General features: G+C 41.4%; 1 protein-coding gene across 5 annotated transcripts in view; it reads right to left on the bottom strand.

Moving 5' to 3' along the window:
• Evi5 (ecotropic viral integration site 5) overlaps nt 1-21,947 on the bottom strand; it is a 508,284-nt gene that overhangs the window by 138,533 nt on the left and 347,804 nt on the right. For all 5 annotated transcript variants that reach the window (XM_067156470.2, XM_067156472.2, XM_067156474.2 and 2 more), the window contains exon 2: nt 4,288-4,509. In XM_067156470.2, the coding sequence (XP_067012571.1) occupies nt 4,288-4,415 (128 nt within the window). In that variant the 5' untranslated portion in view covers nt 4,416-4,509. The remainder of the gene's footprint in view (nt 1-4,287; nt 4,510-21,947) is intronic.

Below are 21,947 nucleotides of genomic sequence, written 5' to 3'. Positions count from 1 at the left end.
CTTAATTTTTCGAAGTGTCGGATTCCTTCCATTTTCTCTCTGATTAGTGTTATATAGTGTTGTACTTCCTCCACCACCAGATACAAAATTAGTGTTAGAATGTTTGACAAAGGCTTCATAAGTAAACACAGAATTTGGCAAGTATAATCGCAGCTCTTTGAAGTGTTTGTCCCTGAGACACAGAGTCACTGAAAAGGCAACTTTCAGTGGCAACAGTCTTCTTGCCATTTTGAAAGGTATGGAGATTAATTCGTGTTACAGGATGACTCCACAGTCAATTAACCGAGCAGTCACAGTGAGGACCATTAAGGCCTGTTTAGCATTTACATTTCTGATCAACACGACACTAGTGTTTTTCTTCAAAATGAAATTGTGTTTGCAAGCCTGAATTTTAATGTAAACTGAGTATTCTGGATCAGAAGTCGGTAAAAAAATCCTATCCACTGATACCTTATTAATTGGTGTAGTGTTTTAATTAGTTGAGAAAGACGGATGTTGACAACATAAATAATATAACATACACTTATGCTAACTTTATACGTCTAGGGATACAAAACTAGAATCGTCGTCTCTTATTTTATCTGAGCTGCGTGTAACAATCACTAGTGGGCAAGCGTGGTTAGCCGCTTCGAGTCCCGTTAGCAGAAAAAGATTTCACGATCAGCATGTTGACCGGCACGGTAGGAAAGGTTTTCTATCTGCGGTGCTCATATGGAGTGAGGCATATAACGCTGTTGATGGTGATTCGTCCCTCTGAGGGTGTTCTTCGACAGGAGTACACCACGCACCGGGCCCTGTGCCTGCCTCTTACCCGGAGGCCCTGGGTTCGATTCCCGGCCAGGTCAGGGATTTCTACCTCGATCTGAGGGCTGGTTCGAGGTCCACTCAGCCTACGTGATTAGAATTGAGGAGCTATCTGACTGTGAGATAGCGGCCCCGGTCTAGAAAGCCAAGGATTCGTCGTGCTGACCACACAACATCGTAAACTGCAGGCCTTCGGGCTGAGCAGCTGTCGCTTAGTAGGCCAAGGCCCTTCAAGGGCTGTAGTGCCATGGGGTTAGGTTACGCGCCAACACCGGGTTTCACCCTCTCCCTTCTTTTATCACCATCGTCTTCCCATATTCAGAAGCGCAAAGTCGCCATGGTTATTAAACAGAAAGACCTGCATCAGCCGGACACTCCCGGCACTAAAAGCCATACGGTAATATATGTATACAATGCTTCATGAGCTATTGGTGATGTTTATTGACGCCATCTTGGAAGTTTGTAAATGTCAATACACTTACATCCACTCACGGCCAACTTGATGCGTCGCTCTAGATAGCTGCACCCTGGAGGACTGTTACCACTTTGTTTTCGCCCCTATTTGGACATTTCCGTTTGTGTTCTGAAAATGAACACGAATCCATCGATGTTTTTATATACTTCAACGGTAAAGAATATAGGTTTAGTTCGTAATATACGTGGGAGTGAGGTACTGTTTTGTGGAGCATGGCATACGTTCAAAAACATGTTCCCTTAATTTTCAAACTGTGTACTTTAACGTGAAATGAGTATGGAACTCAGAAGTCGGTAAAATCCTAATCCACTGATACCTTATTCATCGCTGTAGGCTTTGTATTATTTGAGAAAAACGGGATGTTGACAACAAAAATAATACAGATGATGATGATGATGATGATAATAATAATAATAATAATGAACTGCGTTCATTTTGCAGATGGTGCAGTCCTAAGTGCAAATGACCTCAATATCGCTAGTTTCCAGCTCGAAATATTACAAAAAATTGCTAAAGTTGTAGCTTTCCAAAGCTGCTTCTTTCCTGGCCGTATATGCACCCACAAAACGGGCGCTCCCGAGCTTACTCAGGGTCGGCTCGTCTGACGTGTAGAGAGTATATCCAACGTTCTTGAACCCGATCTAATGGCACTTTCCTTTTCCTTAAGGCAGCCTCAGCAGTTCGTTTCAAAGTTGACTTAGGACGCCCTCTTCCTCTTTTCGGCTCTTCGATGGCTAAAGAGTGTTCATTTCTTTCTTTTACGTGACCATACCAGCGGAACGGTTTTTTTTTTTTCATCGTCGCTGATGGGCAAAACTTTAAAAGATCGTCGCACATGCTCATTGCGCACTCCCGCCAACCATCGCAACATCCGCATCTCTGTGACATGCATTCGCTGGTCATGCGTTTTCTGCCTTGCCCAACAATCAGAGCCGTACATGAACACATGTAGGTTTTCAAAGCATCTTTTAAAAGAACTTAAGTAATGTCTCACCGCCATAAAACCTCTGTAGGCTATTTCTCGATACTAAATATGGAAAAAATCAAACGTTGCATTCATTATAAGTATCCTGGACGGATCATTTCAAATTAGAAGAAAAAACCTGAAATATCGGGTGAAACGCACGGGGAAAAAAAATGCTGCTCGCCTCTGGAAACCCCCATATCATGGCAGACCAAACACCGAAGAGTAGAATGTTCCTAGCTCTTGCATACCACCGCAAATAGAGAAGATCCGAATGTTTCTAAGAAAGATCCTCGGCTGAATGTCAAATACACAGCTGCATTCTAAATTTTAAATCTCTCTCCCATTTTATGAGCAAGCGCCGTCTCAAATATCACGCAGAATTCTTGTTGTGACAAACTAAGTTCACAAAGAAAGCGTTTTTAAGCAGCAGTTGAGCGAGTAGAATCAGACCAACGGTAGTCTCTTTGCTAGGTCTGATTAAATAGTAACAGATGGATAGGTAGAGAATGACCAATTCCCGGGTCTAGACTTAGTGGGGGCATTTTAAACCTCTTGCGTATCGAATCCCGGAATAAGGGGTGCCCGTATTTCGAAAGGCTGCGAAACCATATGCTACTTTTCAAAACAGCACGCAACACATTAAAACTTAATTCGGATAAAATTAAGACAAAAGCAGCAGATCTATATGCTTACAAAACCACAGCAAATAAATCAAGTTTATACACAGGCCATTACACAAAGTAAAGTAATTAATCACGGAACATGAGGTTGTTAGTCGTTACGTGTTTCTATGCTGCGTTGTGCAATACATTCGCAGGTAACGCATATTGATTTTACCACGGTAGTTCCCCTTCTTTGCTATTCAAATAATGAGTAAACTTCTACCTGAACGACTTACAGTAGTTGTATTAGAATATGCACTGCATGATTTTGTACAATCTGCATCCGGCTCCACTTCTAGGACGATAGAATAAGGCACGCAATTAAAATAAGTTAATAAGATCTGCTTTTATTGGGACATTTTTATCCTGATGTGAGTCTCCGTGGCTCAGACGGCAGCGCATCGGCCTCTCACCGCTGGGTTCCGTGCTTCAAATCACGGTCACTCCATGTGAGATTTGTGCTGGACGAAGCAGAGGCGGGACAGGTTTTTCTCCGGGTACTCCAGTTTTCCCTGTCATCCTTTACTCCAGAAACACTCTCCACTAACATTTCATTTCATCTGTCAGTCATTCATTAATCATTGCCCCAGAGGAGTGCGGTCATAGACTGGACAACAGGTTGTAGGTTTTTATCCTGATGTGCTTCTCGTCAATGCTGCCAATGCAATTATCAAAACAAGTTTCAAGGAACGTGTTATCAGCAATATTTCTCCACATCCCATCAATCAATCACCACTGATCTCCATTTAGGGCAGTCACCCATGTGTCAGATTCCCTATTAGTTGTTTACCCAGTCTTTTCATAAATAATTTGAAAGAATTCGGAAATTTATTGAATATTTATCTTGGTAAATTATTATTCCATTTCCTAACTCTTCTTCCTGTTAACGAATATTTGCTCCAGTCTGACCTAAATTTCAACTGTATCTTCATATTGTGATCTTTCCTACTTTCAAAAAGACCACTCAACCTTATTTATCTAATAATGTTATTGGACGCGACCTTTCGTTTCCACGCCCTTCGCGATCTTTCCCGAAAGGTCTGGTTCGTCTTCGGTTAAGTGGGGTCCCGTCTCCGACTCCCAGCCTACCTGCAACTGGTTCATTTCTCTGGATGTTTGTTCACATAGACCACATACAACATAGGTCCAGGGATATCAGGCGTTCCTTGGAAACCTTTCTCGGGACGCCAACTTTCCCATATTTTCAAGACTGAATATATTTTTTTTTTTGTTTTACCTCAAATTCTACACAAAAAAGGACCGTGAAATGCTCGAAACATTCCATGAGAAAGAATATTGTGTCGTATAATAACATGCGTTGTTGTGTCTATAAGGTGAGATATCGTAAGATACGTATAAGAAAATAGATGATTACTCACCTGTTGGCTTCCTCCAGTTTCGCGAGCAGCGCCAGGTCGCCGGGTGAAGGGTCGACGTTGTTGTTAAGAGCAAAGTTAGTGTTGTTATTGTTGTTAGAATTGTTGTGTGCCACCATGGCGGAGCTCATGGCAAAAGCAATGCCCCCGCCGTCCGGTAGAGCCAGCCCCAGAGACCGGGCGAGTCGTAGTGCAGGGGGCGCAGTAGGGCGGCCATCAGAACTTCTGGAACACAACAAACACAAGTACCCTCTTAGTGCTGTTGTTATTGAGCAGCATAACAAACAAACAAACAAACAAACAAACAAACAAACAAACAAACAAAGGTCCACTATAGCTCATTCCATGTTAAGAGAACAGTAATGCTCTCATGACAACAGGGTTGCCACATCCAACGGCTCCACACAACAGAATCACGGGAAAACGGCGGCACATGAATTTGTGAGATTCATTATCTAAGTCCAAGACAAAAAGCGGAAGAAAGTAAGCTACAAATTATTTTTATGAACTAAAGGGAACGGGGTTTTGCAAGGGATATTTTTTTGTTTGTACAGAATGAGAGGTAAACTACTTCACAACTGGGGAAGAAAATAGACAAATAGTTCTTATGGGCTCGAGGGATGAGGGATGCATTTAATAAATTTCTTCAGGCAATAAAGACTAGAAAACAGACGCAACAAATAAATACTGTAGATGACTTCACTACAGAAGTGAGCTGCCGGTGGTTCACAGGGTTCGTACCAGAGCAACGTAGAAGGAAAATGAAGGAAGGCAAGGAAGCAAAGGCTGGTCCCGCCATTGCGCTTCCTCCCTACAAATGTATTTATGAAAAATAAAATATTATGAAGTTATTTCAACAAATCACGGGCAAAAATGTCTCATCCTTTTTAACACATTACGAAGTACAGTATAATATCTCTTAATCACGAGGAATTATGTGTGTCTCAGAAGGGTGTGTTCACTGCTTGCAGGTCATAAGAGCAATACCGTTTTCTTAACGTGGAATGAGCTAGCTATACTTAATATATAATACGAATGTTATTGCAGTCAATGGCCATGTAAGAAGTAAATCTTTCCCCTTATTGTCACCAAGTTAGTTTGCACTTTTAAAAATTGTCATATCCATTATTCAATGGAAAGCTGGGTGATCGTATGTTGCCTACGCTTGCACTGTAAGGCAGTGTTGGTCACAGAGTCTGCACACGCAATCCGGGCCTGGCTCATGGTCATTCAAGGTCTGGCATACTTTATGGTGAAACCCATGTATGGCAAACCTCGTAACTGTATGCCGTAAGTCGTATCCTGTGCGTGTCCATTCACGGTTGATCATGGCGCCTGTCCCGTAGAAATCCATCCCAATATCTGCTTTTTTCCCCCCTTTCAGTTCTTGTAAGAGTTCTTGATAACTTGTTGTGGATGGTAGCAGTAGGTGAAGTCTTATATCCTCCACTATAAACGTTTCCCTCGCCAAATAGACTAGTCGAGATGGAGTGTATTTCGAGACGCTTAGAACTCGCTTGAGGAACCTCGCTTTTAGACTTTGCAATTCTTATAGTTGTTTCTTCGGGAGAAACTCCCATATTAACTCCAGACCATATGTGGCTACAGGCATAACCTTGATTACGAAAAGTCGCATGGCTGTCTCCAGGGACAGGCGTGGTAGCTGCTTGATGTCGATGTTCCCAATTACTGCGGCTATTCTTTTCCTCAGGTGTATCGAGAAAGACGTTCCACTTACTTGAATTGTGATTCCGAGGTATTTGTAGGCGTTGCTAATCCTGAGCCTCTGTCGTTTGCACTGTATGAAGTCCTGTTTTGCTAATATATAAAGAGGTAAAGTTTGTATGTATGTAATGGCTAATCTCAGGAACTACTGGACCGATGCTAAAAACTATTTTACTAATTTAAATATTCATTATCCTTGAGGGACATGGGCTGTATTTTATTTTCAAAACAATTCGAGGGAGGAGGGGACCAGGGAGAGAGATAAAAATACTAGGCTAATATAGGCGAAATATCGAATTTGCCGTACAAGGACGAGACAAAGCTCAATTTAAGCCCCTTGACGCAATGAACAAAACTCGGCAAGCCCTACGGGCCCGAAAACCATGTTTTAAGGTCCTGAAACCAACTGTTATGGAGATATTGCCACCACACTACCCCTGCTCTAAGGATCGGATAAAGAAATTAACTGTCGTAACCATGGCAACGTCAGCTCCAGTATTCTACAGCAGCGAGATTATCTACAATATATCACAAAAACCTAACATATTACAGACATGAAATTTGGTATTTAGATTCTCCTTTAAAAATAAAAGAACACAAATTTTGTTTTCAAAAATCCACTTAAGGGATGATGGGGAGGTGAAAAGAAGTGAGGAAGGATTTGAATTATTTATATGAGGATACATATATCTTAGAAACATGTTACAGATGTTAAAATTGGTAGGCCTACTTGGAATCTCCTTTAAAAATGAATGAACACACTTTTTTGGAAAATCCACTTAAGGGGGCGAATTAATAAAAAAAAGCGAGTGAATTTTTAAAATAAGTATCTTCTTCTTCTAGCGCTTTTCCCACATCTGTGGGATCGCGGGTGCGGACTGTGTAGCAAATGCGGATTTGACACTGTTTTACGGCTGGATGGCCTTCCTGACGCCAACCCTATGTGTAGGGATGTAATTACTATTGCGTGTTCCTGTTGTGGTTGGTAAAGTGGTGTGTTGAGTTCATATGAAGAGGAGTGTGTTGGGACAAGCACAAACAACCTGTCCGAGCCAGAAGGATTAATCACAAGCGATTTAATTCCACGACTCAGCCCGAAATCGAACCCGGAACCCTGTGAACTGAAAGCCCCTACGCTGAACACTCAATCAAGCAGTGGGGCAGTTTTTAAAATGAGTATATCTACATTCTTCTCTAAAGAACCAGAGAAACAGGGAAGTGCCATTTGGTCCTTGTTTCAATGACGGTGAAATCCTGACATTCACCTCCCCGCGGTAGAGAGGGGGCTAACGAATGAAGGGACCGATTTAAGGAGATCCCCTATACCAAGTGCCAACAGCCTCTTTGAGAGTGGATGAGCGGGTATGTCCTGGGGACAAGAAATTGTTCCCAAAGGCGGAGGAACCAGTTTGGTCAACGGCATTAGGATGGAGAAGGCAACGGGAAACCACTGCATTAAATATCCTGAGAGATATTCCAATAAATTCACATGGCATGGCTGCAACGTCAAGATCAGAGCTGGTAGTGTGGATCGTCTACCTCCGTTTGGAGACGACGTCTTACTACAGTATCTCAAACCTAACATGTTACAGACGTGAAAATAGGTATTTGTAATGTCCTTTAAAAATAAATAAACACGTACTTTTTGTTTTCGGAAAATCAACTTAAGCTGGAGAAGGAAAATAAGTGAAGGAGAGGTTGAATTCCTTTTATGGGGATACTTATATCTCAAAAACTAAGATGTTAAAGACGTGATAATCGGTATTTGGAATCTCCTTTAGAAATAACGAAACATTTCCTTTCGACTTAAAACAGGACTGTTTCTGACATGTAGAGTTCCGTGTCGCATGTTCCAGATTTAGCTCTGCCTGTAGCCTGGTCGTCTTAGCCCCGTAAGGCAATGCCACAAACGTGGTTTACAAAGAGGTTCTGCCGTAAATGAACTGCAATTTTTCGGCGAGTTTTTATACTTTAGGGATTTTCAGATAACATCTTTGTACAGTACCGAGGGACAATTCATTTTATTAACTTACGAAATCCTCGCGAGCGAAGCCGTGGGTAACAGCTAGTAAGAGATATAATTTCCTGTCTATTATTCTACTGCTAGATTTCCAGGTCTCATGGCGACGACGGAAGGGAAGGAAGCGAAGGTGTGAAAACGGGAAACCACGGGAAAGCATCTTCAGGGCAGCAGACAGTGGGGTTTGAACCCACTATCTCTCGAATGCAAGCTGACAGCTACGTGAACTAAATCACGTAACCACTGGCTTGGTCCATTGTGCATACAATTCGCGTCATGTCGTGTGTTTACCATTCATGTTTGACAATATCAGTCAATCACTACTCATCTGCATTTAGGGCAGTCCCTATCTGTTGTTTTCCTAGCATTTTGTTAAATGATTGCAAAGAAATTGGAAATTTATTGAACATCTTCCTTGGTAAGTTATTCCAATCTATAATTTCCCTTCCTATAAATGAATATTTGCCCCAATTTGTCCTCTTAAATTCCAATATTATCTTCATACTGTGATCTTTCCACTCAAACGTACTGATCTACTAATGACATTCCACGCCATCTCTCCGCTGACAGCTCGGAACATACTTCATCGGGCAGATCGTCTCCTTTCTCCCAAGTCTTCCCAACCCAAAATTTTGCAACATTTTTGTAACGCTACTATTTTGTCGGAAATCACCCAGAACAAATTGAGCTGCTTTTGTTTGGATTTTTCCAGTCCTGATCAAGTAATCCTGGTGAGGGAAACACTACTGTAACTGGAATCTCTCTTCAACATTCTTACTACAATCCTAGATACCATCATAACCATGTGCAGAGATCTGTACCCTTTATTTACAATCGCATTTATGTTATTACTCCAGTGAAGATCTTTCCTTATATCAACGCCATGGTCCCCATGGAGAACTTTCACTCTATCAACACAGTAATTAAATCTGAATGGACTTGGTGAGACTTACAAGCTGATTCTTCACCTCGTTTGTCATGATAGCAATACCTGCTGTCCATCTCACAACACTGCCGAAGTCTTTTTGCAGTCACTCACAGTCCTGTAACACATTTATTACTCTATACAGTATAACATCATCCGCCAAGAGCTCTATGTGTGATTCCGGTTCTTTACTCATATCAGGTGAGGAAAACAACGGGAAACTACCTCGCATTTCCCTAGTATGTCTCTTCAGTGATGCCTAGGCTATCTATGACAGCTGTTGGTGGAGCTGTGGAGGATCAAACCAGCCTTCGGGCTGAATACCCAACATACAACAACATACTCATATCATGTATAGGTACAATATAAGGAAACAGGATCAGATAATGCCTCACCCACTTTAATTGTCTGAGTTCTATTTTCCAGAAATGTAGCCACCCATTCAAGCACTCTTATGTCTACTCCAATAGCCCTCAGTTTTGTCAGTTCTCTTCCATGATCTACCCTATCAAAGGCCTTGCATAGTTCACTATCGATCGTAAATTTAAAATACCTGCTATATCAGATTCAGATGTGTAACACGGTATTGTGCAAGTTAATTTGATTATTTATTAATTCTCCGTGATTTAAGTTATTATAAGTTGATTGGGTACAGACTCAACATCATTCTTCGCTGATGAGCTTATGTTAAACCTTCACCACGTTTCTCCATGACTGTTTGGAGACAGGCCAAACCCAGAGGATGAACTTCAAATGTTCTTTTAGATTATCTACGGAAACTTTTACATTTAACTGACCCTGAAAGTATGGCGGTGCAGGCAAAGAATCAACTACTCAACAACGCTAAGTTATTATGCAGAGAACAGTGGGCGACCAGGCAGTCACAAGTCGACAGTGAGTCGATACAGAAAAAGAGCTTCGTGCAATTTTGCGGATACTGACGAAGAAGTAGCGCGGATGGGAGTTTTCTATCCGTTAACCGCCGAGTGGAACGCACTACAGTATGTTAAATTGACGTGAACACCCAAGCGAATAATTTCCCGCCGCGCTATTAAAAATGCACAACACGTATAAGCGGAGCGATATGAAACACACCGCACGCACGACCGGCAAAATAACCGCTTACCAACAGGTCCTTGAACACAACTGATGCATATTAAAGACTGAAAGACCGATCAACGAAGTTGAGTTTGTTTCTGATACTGTAGGTAATATACGGTTGTGTCATGTACAATAATTCGTCGAAACAATTCTTGCTCATTCTGAAAAGAAAAAAAAAAACTGGACGAGTTGGCCGTGCGGTTAGGAGCGCGCAGCTGTGAGCTTGCATCCGGGAGATAGTGGGTTCGAACCCCACTGTCGGCAGCCCTGAAGATGGTTTTCCGTGGTTTCCCATTTTCATACCAGGCAAATGCTGGGGCTGCGCCCTAATTAAGGCCAAGGCCGCTTCCTTCCCATTTCTAGGTCTTTCCTTTCCATCGTCGCCATAAGACCTATCTGTGTCAGTGCGACGTAAAACAGCAAAAAAACACACACACAAATCTTCATATGGCAACAGTCCTTTTAGCAGCCTTTAGCTTAATAAACGATGGATAGACATATTCTTCCTTCGTTGCTTTCGCAATAACGCATATTCTGTAGCTCTTTCTAAAAAATTCATGTCGGTCTCCTTGTGGGCTATCGGTAGACTGAATATGTAGCGTCCTCTTCGCTCAAGTCAGGTCTCAAATTCCAACAACTGTGAACTATTGGCGCAATAAATATCTCATCTCCAACCCAGAAACTCGCTAACTGCAAAGGTCCACTAACACACGGAGAAATACCCGCAGCCAAACCGTGTAATTTTATGGTTGTGGCAGTACAAGTACTACTCTGAAATCCATGACCAAAATTCTGGAAATAGGCCAATGCAAACACTTATGTTCTAAAAGATAGCAAAACATGGCATAAGACTTAAAATACGACGCGAAAGAAGAGATAAGCACTACTGTAAGTTAGGAATATAGCAGATGGATGAAGAAGCCATACACATAACTGTCGTGCGCTCATGTAAGGCGAATGGAGGATAGATTACCTGGACTGGACAATACAGGTTAAGAGAAGTACAGGGAGTTACAAGTAACTAATCTCATGTTTGTTCCGTATTGAAGATAACAATAATTAAGATTCTATTAGAATAAATTTTATTGTAGCCACCTATTCAATACAATTCACCCTTTGTGGTGATTAAATTGTAAGTGATTTGTATACACTACATAGTTACGTGTTTCGCACTGTTTTTGGGCATAAGGTCAAGACGCAGGTTTTGTCTATGTTAAACATTTGAAACCAATATAATTAGCAATATAATAATTCCTTATAATAGCAACAACCCACTATGCTTCTTTCTTCATGGGATATTTCAACCTTTGCAAGAACAACAACAAACTATGGTTCCTATTATACGAATGGTATAGGTGAACAAAAAGAACCGTGGACGAACATACTTTCTACAAACTACCAACCTAATGGTTCATCCAATGTTGAAGAAATCCAATTGTTACTTTCTACAGTTTGTAAATTGTTAGATAATTTAAATGTAGTCATGTAACAAATTGTGTTTTAATTGAAGTTGCACATTTTTATAATTTTTGTAACTATCACCTAGAGTAACGCCCTCCTTTTTTATTTGTAAAAATAGGGAGATTCTTAATTTAAGGTTATATGTGTATATATTGGTTCCAAATGTTTAACACACACAAGACCTGGATCTTGACCTTAAGATTGACAATAGGCTGAAGATGCCCAAAAAACAGGGCGAAACGTGTACCTATGTAGTGTATACAAATCACTTAGAATTTAATCACCACAAACTGTGAATTGTATTGAATAGGTGGCTACAATAAATTTTATTCTAATAGAATCTTAAGTACATGGAGACCAAAGCCGCGATGGCCAGATTCAGTTTCTAAAAAAGAAGAGGGTGACCACAGAGCGATTTACAAACATGATTGTTGGGGCGTTTAGTAGTTCGCCGACGCTTGCAGGGATTAAGAGTCTATAATGAAGATGTATATAACATTATTATTATTATTATTCTTTCTTCCAGTTTGGCCTACTTTGGACCACGGTAAGAAACTGACTTGCTGGTTAGTCCTGTTTTCTTCTCCCAGAACTTCTTCATTCATTTCGCTGTGGTTCCTCTTTCCCTCCTCTGACCAAATGTTCTTGGACTTTTCATTTTGTTTTTCCCGGAACCCCTTGAATTTATCAATTTTAGCTCGAAACATGTCTCTTTTGGATTGATGCCAACTTCCATGTAATTTCTTGTTTCTTCTATCCATTTAATAACTACATCGTCAAATGAAAAGCAGGTAAGAGATTTTCTTTGTTCGTCGACTCTCGTTCATTCTTGTGAGGTGAACATAAAACTTCTGTCTCCTCTTACGTATGGTGCCTGTGATCTTGTCTGTGTAGATCTTCATTTCTCCTATTCCTCCATGTACCATCCTTTCTTTTGTCGGGTCGTAAGATCCTTCAAGATTTTTCTTCCTTTCCTCTCTACCTCATCCGTTTCCCCTTTCTTGTTCAGTATCAGACATTCTGAACTGCAAAGTCCCTCTGGCTTTATAACCGTGGTATAGCGTCTGATCCTTGCTCTGTACTAATCTATAGGCTAACTTCATCTTTCCGGCCCTCCGTTCTTTGCTACCTTATCAAGCCTATTCGGCTGGATCCGTTAACCAAGATATTTAAATTTATCTGACATCTTGACTTTCCCATACTTTGTTTCCAGATGCTTTTCTTTATTATCTTTGTATTCTATGCACTCTGTCTTTTCATATGAGATCCTGAGTCCTGCTTTCTCTGCGATTTCATGTAATTTTTCGAGCATTATTTGGGCTTCTTCTTTATCTCCTGCTAACAATGCCATGTCATCAGCGAATCCTAAGCAATCCACCTTCACATTCTGCTACTTTGTACCTAAATAGATTAGAATCCTTATATTATTATTATTATTATTATTATTATTATTATTATTATTATTATTATTATTATTATTATTATTATTATTATTACTACTATTATTATTATTATTATTATTATTATTATTATTATTATTATTATTATTATTATAGTATCACCATCATCGTCATCACCAATGACAAGCTTTAGTTTCTAAAGCTGTATTCTTCATCATCTTAATGGAAGTGGACTGAGTGCTTCATAATCGGTAAGACGAATGAAGAGCGTTTTGTAGTAGCTTCTTGTAGGTTTATTTAATTTCTTTTCAAATTCATTTACAATATAAACTGCATTTTTTATTTATTTTGTTTCAGTAGATTTAATATTTTATGCAATCATATTTAGGAAATAAAATGGTTCTTAAGAACAGCTGAAACTAAATACAAATTAAATCAAAATACAGCCAAGCCACAGACAGAAACTAGGAATGATATAAGGTGTATTAAGGCTCTGATGTGTCAGTGAAGTAGTCTACCTACACCTAACATCACGCCCAACAATGAACAGAGAGAGTTCTTTTTTCCTCTGGAGAGAGCAGCAGTGGTCAGTGTAGTGTTCTTTATTCCCAGCAGGTTCGCTCCTTCTCATTCCAAGTCGCGATGTTTCGTAGCGTGCTGTGCCCACCAATAGACGACGCACGACAGAACAGAGCGTGTGCCCAGTGTAATTCACATGTTTCGGCATGCTTTACAAAATTTCAACATGATTCAATGAGCAAAAATGTAAGTTTCCTGCAGGTTACTTCAAACCAGGCACTTTGCCAAGTCTAATTATGCACAGTCACGATACGCACACCTAACGATGGATAGTGCAGGGGTATGAAAATGAACTAAATGCATCAAGGTGTCATTGAAATGTCGCGTCATGAAAATTGATATGTAATATTTTAGTTGTACCGATCGCTCAGAGGTTAAGTTATATTAGTGAAATAGGAAGCATTGCCCGGATATTATTTAGGATGGATACGAACAGGTTATTTTCATTCAGGAGTGAAACTGTTAGCGTCAAATACTTAGTGAAGAAAATAATGCCCATACCAGGCTACATATATAGCATAACCCCGGGAAGTTCAATTATTATTGCCTCTTTTTAACATTTCCTGTTAGAGAAATCGTCGTCAAAAGTATCCAACTATAGGCATTGTTCTATTTAGGAAGGTACCTGAGAATAGGATCATAAATGTATAGTCAGTTTATATTGCTTTACTAGCTGTAGTAGCCGGCGCTGCCCGGATACTTTTCTGAATGCTTACTTTTAGGATTTGTATTACCTGTTAATTTTTTTTTTTTTGCTTTATGTCGCACCGACACAGATAGGTCTTATGGCGACGATGGGACAGGGAAGGTCTGGGAGTGGGAAGGAAGCGGCCGTGGCCTTAATTAAGGTACAGCCCCAGCATTTGCCTGGTGTGAAAATGGGAAACCACGGAAAACCATTTTCAGGGCTGCCGACAGTGGGGTTCGAACCTACTATCTCCCGAATACTGGATATTGGCCGCACTTAAGGGACTGCAGCTATCGAGTTCGGTACCTGTTAATTATATGTGAAGCGAATTTTTGTGGCGTTGGCTAATAGGTAGTTTTAGGGATTTTTTATACGTTTAAATTGTAAATTTCGCGTTAAAATTCATCATGGACTACTTTTTTTAATTTACGATTTGCTTTGCACCGGACCGACACAGATAGGTCTTATGGCGACGATGCGATATGAAAGGGAACGAGAAGGAAACTCCCGAGTCTTAATCAAGGTACAGTCACAGTATTTGCCTGGAGAAAAAATGGGAAACCACGGAATACCACCTTCAGGGCTGCCGACAGTGGGGTTCAAACCCACTATCTCCCGAATGCAAGCTGAGAGCTACGTGACCAAACCGCGCTGCCATTTACTTGGTGTGTGTGTGTGTGTGTGTGTGTGTGTGTGTGTGTGTGTGTGTGTGTGTGTGTGTGTGTGTGTGTGTGTGTGTGTGAGTGACAGCCCAGATTGTCTGGGAAGTAGTTGATCAATAAAAATACGTGATAACTCTGTGTATTTAACGCGTCGCGCTATAGATACGATGTACACGATTCCAACTGTGCCGTGCGGCTAGGGTCGCGCAGCTTTGAGCTTGTATTCGGGAGATAATGGGTTCGAACCCCACTGTCGGCAGCCCTGAAGATGCTTTTCCATTTTCACACTAGCCAAATGCTGGGGCTGTGCCTTAAAAGGCACACTGCCTTTCCTTCCCATTCCTACCCCTTCCCTATACCATAAGACCTGTGTGTGTCGGTGCGGCGTAAAGCAAATCGCATTGTCATTGGGACTGTCACCAACCAGCTAAGCGACTTCGAAAGATCCCGGGTTCGACTCTCGGCCGGGTCGGGAATTTTAAATTACACTGGTTCTGGTTCGGGGCTGGACGTTTGTGCCCTCTTCATCATTACAATTCATTGCCCCGCCCCCCCCCTCACGCTCCTCCCCCCTAAAGACGCGCAGGTCAACTTGAAATATCTGCCCCACGTTTCTCCGCAGGCCACGCCATTATTATTATTATTATTATTATTATTATTATTAATTATAGTTATATTCCTCATCCCGATGGGAACTGAACATGGAGTTGAATGGCATCGAAAGTGTCACTATTCATGTCAACGACTCCGAAAATTATGGATTCCGCACTAATATTGGTAGTTTTCGTTTATTATTTTTACATGTCATGCCCTTCCCATCTCCACCCCTAAGGACGTTAGGGATGTCAGCCCCACAGTATTTTCTTCCGAACAGTTAAATCATATGTGTAGCAAGTTTCGTTGAAATTGGTCCATGCGTAGCAAAGTCATGTTGGAACAGACACACATCCATTTTTATATAGATCGATAGATAGATTATCATCTTGAGAGCTAATACATTTAAAAGTATGCATTAGCATCACAAAAAAATACAAAATACTTACAAAATAAACAGCACCATGAAAGAAAATAAAAAGGAATGGTTAACAAAACAGTCAAAATCGGTTATACAGGACCAACACTATTTGGTAATTGTTTATTTAGTTTTTGAAAATTGTCACAGAGCTTCAGATAGTTTAATGTATAGAATTATCCAACAGTACCACAATTAATCGATGCCATATTTGCAGGAGTGAGTAATTGTACAAACACTGTTACTGGTATGTCTTGTGTTGTAATTGTGTCTATGTGAATTTACTTTACGTGCTGTACTGGCGTGCTCCTCCTGCGGGTGGGAGTGGGGGATACAACAACACCCACGGTATTCCATGTTTGTTGTAAGAGGCGACTAAAAGGGGTCACAGAGGCTCTGAACTTTGGAGCGGTGTCATATTTCCAATTGCGTCAGGCTTCTCAATTTCATCTATCCTATCAACTTCCCTTGGTCAACTCTTGTTCTTTCACGACCCCTATGATATTACGTATGGAGGCCTAGGGAGTCATTTTCACGCCCTTCGTGGCCTTGTCTTCCTTTGGCCGATACCTTCATTTTTGGAAGCGTCCAAGAGGATAGTTTTGTGTGTTTGTCCAACCTTTGTCCCGTTTCTCTAGGGGATCGGATATAGGAGAGCTGAGGTTGTCTTACCGCACGTCAGCTTCATCAAAGGAGTTAATGACGTGAATATGCGATAGGATCAAAGAGAGAAAATCCCGGTGTCGAATAACACCAAGGCTTAACGTCTCCATCGGACGGTCGAATCACTCTCTCCCATGAACACTACAGAGTGATTACATTTGTATACCTCCACCTCTCCTACCCCGCTAGCCAAAATTGTGATGGTGAAAACTTTTCCAATTCTCGGGACTCGAACCATAGTGTCAGATCCGAAGGAACTGGCGGTCACTAGGAGGGCTGTTGATAGAGAGACAATGGCTGTGCTTATCTTAAAATAATAATCAGAACCCACAAAAATAATCATTTCATCACCAGCGGAGCGTCAATGTATTTTTTCCGCCCTTGAAACATCAGCCAGATTCGAAGTGGTGAACCTGGGAACGTCAATGAGTAGAGACTCCACGCGTTGTGTGTTACTAGTCTCTCCGTGAACAATGCCAGCTGATATTGGTATGCACCAGGCGTCACAAGGGTAGCGGGATGGCTTCCTTCCGGACAACGTGACCGCACCCAGACGTAGTACGAATAAAACCCCACCTCTAAGTCATAGTGCAGCTCATTATACGCAAGGGTTGCGTGCAGACAACCGTCTACCGGTATAAAATTAATTAGGTCATCAGAAACCTAGTGATATGATGGGTTTGTTTTGTCATTTCTTATAACCTTCTGTAAACTCTCTATGTTTCTTTCCAGGACTACAACAAATGCTCTGATAAAGTTCGCCATGAGAGTCTGATTTTTCAATTGCTAAGAATAAGAAGAAAAAGAAGAGGAAGAAAACTAGACAAAAGAGATCTAAATATTATAATCCAACTGTATTACAACCAAACTGCTGTAATAAGGGGAGGCAATATGATTTCAGAAGAAATAGAAATAAACAGGGGTTGTGTATTATCCCCATTACTGTTCAATATTTATTCTGAAAAAGTCATAAAAGCAGCGCTGTCTGAGGAAGTAGCAGGAACAACTGTGAACAACTTGAGATTCGCTGACGACACTCTTCTACTCGCAGGATATCTCGCAGACCTACAACGGCTAACTGATAAGGTGGCAGCAGTGGATTAGCCCTAAACTTGTTTCTCAATCGTTTCAAAAGCAATCAAGGTGAAACTGTACGAAGAGTCCAGGAACCATTGTCAATGACTGCTCTGAAGAAATTAAAGTAAGAAAATTGGGCAAGCCAGAAGTACATGTATTATGCAGCAGAGACCTAAGCTTGACAGCTACGATGCTGTATGTTCTCGGTAGTATTCGATGGAATGGGAACTTGGACAGTAAAACAACATAAGGTCAACCTATTGGAGGCATTGGAGATGTGGACTTACCGAAAGGATTTTGCGAGTAAGTTGGATGGACAGAATGGCGAACCCTGATATAATGCATAGGATTGATTACTGTAAAGAGATAACACCTTTAAAATACGTAAACTATAGTACTTGGACCCTGTGGGTGGGGGCGGTAGAATAACACCCACGGTATCCCTTGCCTGTCGTAAGAAGCGACTAAAAGGGGCCCCAGGGGCTCTGAACTTTGGAGCGTGGGTTGGCGACCACGGGGCCCTTAGCTGAGTCCTGGCATTGCTTCCACTTGTGCCAGGCCCCTCACTTTCATCTATCCTATCCGACCTCTCTTTGTCAACTCTTGTTCTTTTCCAACCCCAACGGTATTACGTATGGAGGCCTAGGGAGTCTTTCATTTTCACGCCCTTCATGGCCCTTGTTTTCCTTTAGCCGATACCTTCATTTTTCCAAGTGTCGGACCCTTTCCATATTTTCCCTCTGATTAGTGTTATATAGAGGATGGTTGCCTAGTTGCTCTTCCTCTTAAAACAATAATCACCACCACCACCACCACCACCACCACCACCACCACCTCCTCCTAGTTCTTTCCTATCAGATCATCGCCAGGAGACCTAACTGTGTCGGTTCAACGTATAACAAACTACACCATATGCGTACTCGATGTCAAATGAAATGATGGACTAAGAACGTAAGTTTTAATGTCATATGTGTATTTATCAGGTACATGTTTAGTTTTTCTTCTGAACAACTTGTCTGTTACCCATTTGTAAACATCTTACGAACCCCATTTTCGGAATCACTGCCCAAGACTACCTCTGTCAAAAGTTGTACACACACGAGAAATCCCGGCAAGAATGTGGCCTTATTACTATTATTGATATTAATTAATAGGCCTATGTCTTATGGGTGTGCATCACACGGAGTAAGGGGCACAAAATGTGTGGCGCGATGTGATCTTGCAGGTTGTGATGTGAAGTATTGATGGATGGCCACGACTGAGAGACATATTTTCAAAGAGTGGCGTTAGACTACTGATGGTCGATGTGATCTTGCAGGTTGTGATGTGAAGTATTGATGGATGGCCATGACAGAGACACGTTATCAACAGGAGCGTTCGACTACTGATGGTCGATGTGATCTTGCAGGTTGTGATGTGAAGTATTGATGGATGGCCATGACAGACACATATTATGAAGGAGGGGCGTTATAGTACACATGGTCGATGTGATCTTGCAGGTTGTGATGTGAAGTACTGATGGATGGCCACGACTGAGAGACATATTTTCAAAGAGGGGCGTTAGAGTACACATGGTCGATGTGATCTTGCAGGTTGTGATGTGAAGTACTGATGGATGGCCACGACTGAGAGACATATTTTCAAAGAGGGGCGTTAGAGTACACATGGTCGATGTGATCTTGCAGGTTGTGATGTGAAGTACTGATGGATGGCCACGACTGAGAGACATATTTTCAAAGAGGGGCGTTAGAGTACACATGGTCGATGTGATCTTGGAGGTTGTGATGTGAAGTATTGATGGATGGCCACGACAGACACATATTATCAAGGAGGGGCGTTAGACTACTGATGGTCGATGTGATCTTGGAGGTTGTCCGAAGGGTCTTTCATCAAAGGCGCCGCATTCATCGTACTATAGAGAACTGAATATTTCATTCGCGGTAGTTTAATAGTGACGCACTCAATCCTACACTTGAATCCAAATTCCACTGAGCTGTCTCTCGAAAACTATTCGTTAAATGAAGATAAATTTAATCGTTATCTGTTAGAGTGTAAATGAAGACATACTTATGATCATTTGATTTTCCCTCATGGAAATTTGATACCTTTTTTCTTTTTAGTTACTTATCATATCTGACTGCAAGATCCCAGCTGGCATTCACTCCCCTAACTTGTAATAGACTCGTGACTTTCATGTTTTATAAGCTACCTTCCTTGGCCAACTCTTGTTCTTTTCCGACCCCGACCGTATTAGGTTCTCGAGGGCTAGGGAGAATTTAATTTTCACTTCCTCCGTGGCCCTTGTCTTACTTTGGCCGATATCTTCATTTTTCGAAGTGTCGCATCCCTTTCATTTTTCCTCCCTGATTAGTGTTATATAGAGGATGGATGAGTAGTTGTACTTCCTCTTAAAACAATAATCAACACCACCACTACCTGACACATAAGTAACTATATAGTACAGTAAAAAACGAATGCATTATATTATGTACAACAGAGGGGAGAGCAATGAGATGAGACAAAAGGAATGTGAAGGAAAGGAGGTACGTTATTGCTAAGGAAGAAAAACCGTCCAAGTTCCTGTCAGAAGATAAAGAGTTAAGGAGAGATGGTTGGTTAGTTGGTTGGTTGGTTGGTTGGTTGGTTCAGCAAGAGAGAAGCGGGAATAGAAACATGAAGGGGTGGAGTATCCTGGTTATGCGAGTTGGGACATATAAAGAAAAGAATAGGAAGACAGGAACTGGCACACAGTTCATGGAATTAAACCGGAGAGAAGCAGATGAAAACTAGTGATTGCGAAAGAGATATCATTCAAGTCTATTATTAAGAGCAAACAGTGAGGAAGCATTCATTCGGTTAATGGCCTATCTATCAGCAAGGGAAAGCTTAAGGATATTGAACGTGTTCATACCTCACTCCTCAGGATATCTGGCCTTTTCCACTCAAGAGGTTTCAGAAGAAATGGATGGCAGACTTCGCAGTCGATGCTAATATATATTACTTCAAAAGCTGAATTCTTTAGTTTTCACATATGTAACTGTTAGAACGAGCACATGTGTGTATTTTATATTCATTAACTCACATTTTACCATCCAACAAACTTGTTAAGACTGCAGATGGTTAAAGGAATAACATATGAATGTATTTAAAGCGAACCGAAAGCCTTTTTCATTCATGAACCTATGAGGAGAAAAGAATCTCGCATGTAATGACACAGCTAAATTTATCTTGCAATATATATATATATATATATATTTTTTTTTTGCTATTGCTATTGGTTTTACGTCGCACCGACACAGAGATATCTTACGGCGACGATGGGATAGGAAAGGGCTAGGAAAGGGCTAGGAATGGGAAGGAAGCGGCCGTGGCCTTAATTAAGGTACAGCCCCAGAATTTGCCTGGTGTGAACATGGGAAACCACGGAACACCATATTCAGGGCTGCCGACAGTGGGGCTCGAACCCACTATCTCCCGGATGCAAGCTCACAGTTGCGCGCCCCAAACCGCACGGCCAGCTCGCCCGGTGCAATATTTTACTATTAAGATAAGTTTTAACAGCTTTTGCTCTGTTGTGACTGAATAGTGCTTGCTACCTTTTATATAAAAACCATCCTCATATAAATAAATAGGCTTCTTTTCACCCTATGTAGGTATATAAAACAGTGCTCTTTTTCTGTAGTCCCCAGTGGGTGGGGGTGGGGGGTAGAATAACACCCACGGTATCGCCTGCCTGTCATAAGGGGGGACTAAAGGGGCCCAAAGGGCTCTGAACTTTGGAGCGTGGGCTGGAGACCACGGGGCCCTTAGCTGAGTCCTGGAATGGTTTCCACTTGTGCCAGGCTCCTCACTTTCATCTATCCTATCCGACCTCCCTTGGTCATCTTTTGTTCTTTCCGACCCCCACAGTGTTAGGTTTACGAATCCTAGGGAGTCTTTCATTTTCACGCCCTTCGTGGCCCTTGTCTGTCTTTGGCCGATCCCTTCCATTCTTTCTCTCTGATTAGTGTTATATAGAGGATGGTTGCCTAGTTGTACTTCTGCTTAAAACAATAATCACCACCACCATCACCACCATCTCATCTTTAAATCGTTAAAAATCGAGTCTAACCGTCGTCGTCTTAGCCTCCCTCTTCTTCTCTTACTCTCAGTGGTCTCTTAGGCAACCTATCCTCCACCACAGTCTATGTTAAAAGAGAAAACAATATATGTGAAACTAGGAAGATAACTGCCGTGCAAATATTTAACAGTGTTTGGCATTCTCCATTCCATGACATGCACGCACATTGCTATTTGACAACAATGCTAAATTTCTCTCGAATCTAACAGAGATGCAACACTTCCCAAATA

This window comes from Anabrus simplex, chromosome 12 (genome assembly GCF_040414725.1).
Source record: "Anabrus simplex isolate iqAnaSimp1 chromosome 12, ASM4041472v1, whole genome shotgun sequence".
Lineage (NCBI taxonomy): Eukaryota > Metazoa > Arthropoda > Insecta > Orthoptera > Tettigoniidae > Anabrus > Anabrus simplex.
The sequence above is the reverse complement of the archived record's forward strand: the minus strand, read 5'-3'. Positions and strand labels throughout refer to the sequence as shown.